The sequence below is a fragment of the Charadrius vociferus genome, unplaced genomic scaffold (genome assembly GCF_000708025.1).
Source record: "Charadrius vociferus isolate BGI_N301 unplaced genomic scaffold, ASM70802v2 scaffold390, whole genome shotgun sequence".
In the NCBI taxonomy this organism is placed as follows: domain Eukaryota; kingdom Metazoa; phylum Chordata; class Aves; order Charadriiformes; family Charadriidae; genus Charadrius; species Charadrius vociferus.
In genome coordinates this window covers 490,819-496,818 of record NW_009646433.1, presented here as the reverse complement: position 1 = coordinate 496,818, position 6,000 = coordinate 490,819, and the positions used below count along the sequence as shown (strand labels likewise).

At 37.2% G+C, this 6,000-nt stretch overlaps 1 protein-coding gene across 1 annotated transcript in view; it reads right to left on the bottom strand.

The window, feature by feature from the left end:
- Positions 1-1,695: 1,695 nt before the first annotated feature.
- PCDH15 (protocadherin-related 15) overlaps positions 1,696-6,000 on the bottom strand; it is a 371,643-nt gene continuing 367,338 nt past the window's right edge. The window contains exon 37 of the mRNA XM_009881484.1: positions 1,696-2,718. Within this exon, the coding sequence (XP_009879786.1) occupies positions 2,164-2,718 (555 nt within the window). The 3' untranslated portion in view covers positions 1,696-2,163. The remainder of the gene's footprint in view (positions 2,719-6,000) is intronic.

The window sequence follows — 6,000 nt, the reverse complement described above, 5'->3', positions numbered from 1 at the left end:
AAGAGTAGCTGGGAGAAAATGTTTCTCTAAAAAGCTTGCGACCTTATTGAAGTATTTAGTAAGAACCAAACTGACAGACCTTACAATAAAAAGATGTAGTGAAATAATAACACTATCTTAAACAGGATTAAAATATAACATTTTACTAGTTATTTCAAAGAATAGATTTTTTTTTTCTTCCATTGTTCTTATCTATATGTTCAGACTCTAGCTAAACTCCAAACAGCTATTTTTTGTTAGGTCCTGAGTGCAAATATGCCAAGATAGAGTTAGCAGAAAGAAATACCTGGTCTTTTTTTTTTTTTTTTTCTTTTTTCCCTTGCATGGTAGGCTACATTGCATTTCTCATGCCTAAAAACAAGCACCGTCTCTCAAAATATTCGGTTGGAAACCTCAGCTTGAAAAAGAGATATTTGACAGAAATGTCACATTTACTTCGGCATAACATGCGAACAGCTTGTAAAAACAAACATTAAGAGGAATCTCGAGGAGGAGAACCTGCGCAAGGGGAAGACAAACAAAAACACAGTAGCAGAAGTCCGTTTACTGCCAGAGCAGAACCAACAGCCATCGTCATCCAGATCTTACGGTGAAACTTCAACTATAGCAACAAGGAACGAATGATGATGCCAATCATTTCCTTACTAATTGCATGCATTTATCTGTTGACTCTTCCTATCTTTTGAGAGGGATCTGTATTATTCTTACAACTAGTTTGATCCTTTCCTGAAAAAAAAAAAGTTTGCATAATACAACAGGACACATTTCTCACATGAATATGTATCTTCTTTTTTTCTTTCCTATATCGCATTGGAGAAAAAGACTTTGCTCTGTATTGCTAATGTCTTTTTGGTATTGGTGACTATGAACAGGGGCACTTCTCAGCTCCTTATTCAAGTTGCAACACAACACACTTACTACTTTGAGGTACAAAAAGAAATTATAAGTAGGTGCCAAAATTTAGGTAGTGTATTTTACCAGTAATGCTTATTTCAAGTTTTTGAAACAATTCTGTGTGTGTTGTGACACCCTTTGCCCTTCACAGATCCGTTTATGCATATTAGCCTCGTAAAATATTCACTTTTTATCCTCTTCACCATGATCCATTTGTCTTTTCAGCAGGTTTACGTTCAACACTATTGGAGTGGAATGGTGATTGTACCATTTAACCCAACAGCTAGCTGGGCTTGAAAATGTATCCATCCCCTTCCTATTAATTACTCTTTAATGCCTATTTCTATCACAGAGACTCGTGTATCATCCTGGTTTATTTCAGAGGAATATAGCCATAGGATGACAATTATTGATGGAGCATAAAAACCGGAGCTAAAGACCGTATAAAGAAGAAAACAGAACTGATGTGGGAAGAGATGAAAAGATGAAAAATTGACTTGAGAAGAAAATTGGAATGAGCTAATTTACAAAAGAAAATGAACAAACCACGGCCAGGTAACTCTGAATAAGATTAATTGCTATACATTTCCTTCCTCCTTGCAATTTTTATCTTATTTAATCTTCTATTCCACTTTTCTGTGTAACAGCACTATACTCTTATAAACTCCAGTTCCACTCTTACATAAGTTTGCTACCTGGGTGTTGAGCGAGATCCTCTGTTTGCATAAACTGGTATATCACTATCAACTTTGGTATTGTTACTCAAATTTAAGCCAGCCGAGGATTTGCTCCATTGACTTTCATGGATTTATTTTTAATTTATTACTCTGAGTTCAGAATCAAGAGCTCTGGATATAAATCTTCAACATAAATAGACAATTTCCAAATCTAAACAGTATAGCCACAAGTACCATACAGAAAAACAAGCTAGGCATGTCTGAAAAGTTCATGTCTGAAAAGTTAACCAAATGTTGCTGTGCATTTATTAGTAGTTTACTGTTTATTAAACAATAAATCAAGATTCAAAAAACCTAATTGATTTAAATGAAGTATTGTTTAGTGAAATGGGAGCCTGTCAAAATAGTTGTTGGGGAGGACAATTAATTGGTACAAATGTGAGTGCAAATTTTGTTTTTAAACTTTAAAGCGTGTCGTCTGTAGTATACAACGTATGTGCACAATACAAATTTCATACATTTTCCTCAGTGACAATAAAAAGCGCAGTTTATTATAAACTGAAGTAAAAATTAAAATAAAAAAAAAAATAAATCACAGTTTTGTCATTGGTATGTGAAGGTTGTTCCAAGGGCCCATCCAGAGCTCCTCTTCATCTGACTGTGTGTGTTCACTGTGCGACTCCAAGGGCTCTTTGACATCCTCATTATCAACAACCGATTCTTGCTCTTCTGTGCTTTTCATTTTGGAGCCCCCTGGCTTTGTTATTACATTTTCAGACCCTATAGTAGAGGAAGCAAATGAGACACTGCAAGGTCTTGTGTTCAGTTTATCACTAGAAGATGGTCCCTTTGACAATGTGTTCAGTGGAACATTCTCCTCATGTGTCACTGCAAGCTTGTCCAGTTTCTTGAATTGTTTCCCCAGCCTCACTGGAGATGTGACTTTTAAATTATTACCAAGGCAAACGCGACGGGTTCTGACAACGGAGCCATTCTGTGCAATGTAGATGTTACCGTTGATGTTGTTTTGAATATTCGGGTTATTAAGACGATTCCTCTGGCTGGAATCGGGAGCGCTGTCTTCTCCAGTGGAGCTGGTCTCATACTCTGGGTCGACTATCAACTTGATCCTTTTCTTTCTGGCCCACTGTTTGACAATAAATAAAAATATTGTTAAATCTCAGCACTATTTATTACATTTTCCTGTCCTTTTTCTATCTGTTATTTATCTTTTCTTTTATCTAGACACCCACATGAATTTTTAATAACTTGGTCTTTTGTATGCTTCCTCTTAGTTGGTACACAGATATTTCTTAATTATTTTGATTACCACTGTGTGCCCTTATCATATATACTTACTGCTTGAACATGAAAATAATTCTTTGTACTACAAAGTTTTAAGATGGATAAATTCATTTTGGTTCATGAACTGCATAATGCAAGTCAGATAGAGTGTATAAAAACTGCGATGTTTTTATTCAGGTTTGGAAAGTAGTGATAAATTTGGGTTGGTTTTGGTTTTTGGTTGTTTTTTTTTCCGCTAAAGATGCATTCAGCTGTGCTCCCGTTAAGTTGAAGTGCACCTTCTTTGGAGAATCCTGAGTATAGACACATTACTGTCTGAAAGAAAACTTCTGTAAATCACGATATTGGTGAGCGCCAGTCCTAATTTTGACAAAGCAATGTCTCAGTCGGTCTTACACAGAAAGATGAAAACGAGCTAGATAAATAACCCCTTCTAACAGACACTGGAAAGCACTGATGATGAAGCCATTGTGTGATACTTCTACAAAACTACTGGACTAATGGGTAAATGCTAGGAAGGCCTTAGACGTTTTCTTCCAGAGTATTACTACATTGTAAATTCAGTGCAGAAATGGCACTGAGCAGGTCTGTTTTATACGCACGACACATCAAACAGTGAAAGATCTCAGGACCGACACAAGGGAAATTCTCAGGCATGACATTGGCAAAATTGGCTGGTTAAAAAAAGAAAAGCTTTGATATAAGGCTTTGTGCCAGTTTCAATCTAGTGCAATCAGGGGAGGTGCTTTGCTATTAAACGGAAGGTGGTGGAGAAATAAGACTTTAGATTTTATATAATTTATATTGTTTCTAAAGAGTTAATGGAAACAATTTCCATGTTGCTGTGACTTTGTACTAGTAGTGATTACACAAACCCCATTATTTTAATTTACAATTGATGTTTTTAAAGTAAATGCCTCCTTGCAGTACACTGAAACAAGGTACTATCATTCTTGAATTAATAATGAAAATGCTGTTATTTCACTAAGGCAGCAGATACCATCATGGTTAACTCCCACTGCAATGCATACACATGCGCACAAGAAAAGCCAGTTTTTAGAGAAAGAAAATCATGCAAGGTACAAATGGGTAATGATTACTCCTAAGTTTTCGAGAAGTCACACTTTTACAAATTACTTAGATGCCTATTCTTTTGTTCCTGATAAAGACATCCAGTTTTCTTTACACAGATACGTGCAGGTGGATGAGAAGACTGACTAGTTTAAATGGGATTTGCGTTTCAACACTGTGCAGCTACAACTTTGTGCTACATGGGAATACAAAAAAGTAGGTAAGTGATCATAAATATAGTTCATATTTCAACTGGAATTAAAGATAGTAGTTGAAAAGTTAGTATCACACTTTGCAGCTCAACACCAATGGTCCTGCCAGGCTAAATCCAGGCTCAAGTATCTTCAAAATTCAAACATTTTTCTCTCCCCCGTCTAACAGAGATTTCCTGGCAGAGCTTTGGTGCATATGCCAGAATTTGCCCTAGCTTTCAAGTACTCGCTCACAAGACTAATCCAATACTGGCTCAAAGCTTTAATTTTATTTAGGCTTCTTAGGGCTTATCTGGATAAATCTAGTGGTTAAGAAACAGCTCTGTGGCTTTTGGTACAAGGTAAATAAAGCACACATAGGCTGTGTGTATAGAAAGCTTGCATACTCTGTGTGCTGACAGCACGGACAAGAGTTCCGTGAAGAGGTGCATCATGCAGAGGTTGCCTCTTATACGGAAACACAAAGGCCACTTGTGCTGTCAATAACAGAAGTCCTTTCCTATGCAATCATGCTCATCCTGAGAACTGTGCTAGTGGAAGCACTACAAGATTTCTCTTTTGAATGACATCAGCTATTACAGGTTATTGAATTTTAAAAGGCAGATACCAAAATATAGAACACAGGTGATGGTTACCTCGAGCAATACTTTGCTGTTATGCATCTCAAACTTTTAAACAGATGTTTAAAAAAAAAAAATAAAATCACTGTACTGTTTGGTGGGAAGGGCACAAGTTTGCAAATGTAATCTATTTCCTTTTCTGACCAAGCTCACTTTGTACACCTGCATCTGCATTCCTGTCTTGTACATCACTGATACCTGAAACCTGATCCAGAAACAGTTTAATCCCAGTTTTGCTAGTAATACTCTGCAGTTTTGGGAGTGTTGCTTTGCTGCAATTTCACTTGTCCTCCCTGCAAATAGGGCTAAAGTTTACAGCAGAGAACTCACTTGAAGATTAGCAAATGTTGTACGACAGGGGAACATATGGTGAAACCATGTATGACTTTTAAGTCTTTTCGTCCTCATCATCATTCCCGTTCTTCACTGCATTCCATGTTTTGCCCCTTGTCCTTCCTGCAGTGTTCCATTTTGTGACAGACATAGCCTGCACAAACATAGGGCCCTTAATAGGTTTGTGCCACCATGTTGTTCAAGCTATCCATCACAGCTAATGCAAAATGCTATGTTACTTTGCTTCACAATGTGCATAATGCAAAAAAGGATTAAATCCAAGAATCAACATAATGCCTCTTTAACTACATTACTGAAATTAGCAGAGAAAAAGAGGTACTCCTTCCTGTCATAGCTCAGTGAAAATTAATCTTTCTATAGCCACCACCAAGTATACCTGAGTAGCCTCTCAGAGGAATTACATCAGTTTGGTTTTCTACACTTCCATCCTTAAGACAGTATATAGGGTTCAAATGCTGAAGCAGTAAGCTTCGACATTTTCTTACTGGCTGTCTCTAGTCAAGAGTGCATTGCTTAGGAAAGACCACACAGAAGGCACAGCAAACAAGATCACTCCTCACTGCAAGACGTCCACCTACTGTTGTTCCTTTTTAAAAGGATGTAGAATCACCAGTAGTCTCTGACTCCGTAATGGCAGTATCCAGGGTCTCATCTGACTGAGACTGACTGTTTTCCTGGGACATCTTTTTTCTTATTTTTTTTCTTTTCATGTTGGTGTCAGAACTTTGATTCTCAGTATCAGGGGAAGTAGCAGTTTTACCAGAAGTGGCACTAGTTGTGCTTTTTGTCCCTTCAGTGCCTTTGGAAGTAACACTTATTTCACTTTCTAGGCAAGAAGATTCATTCTTACTGACAGTTTCCTCCCTG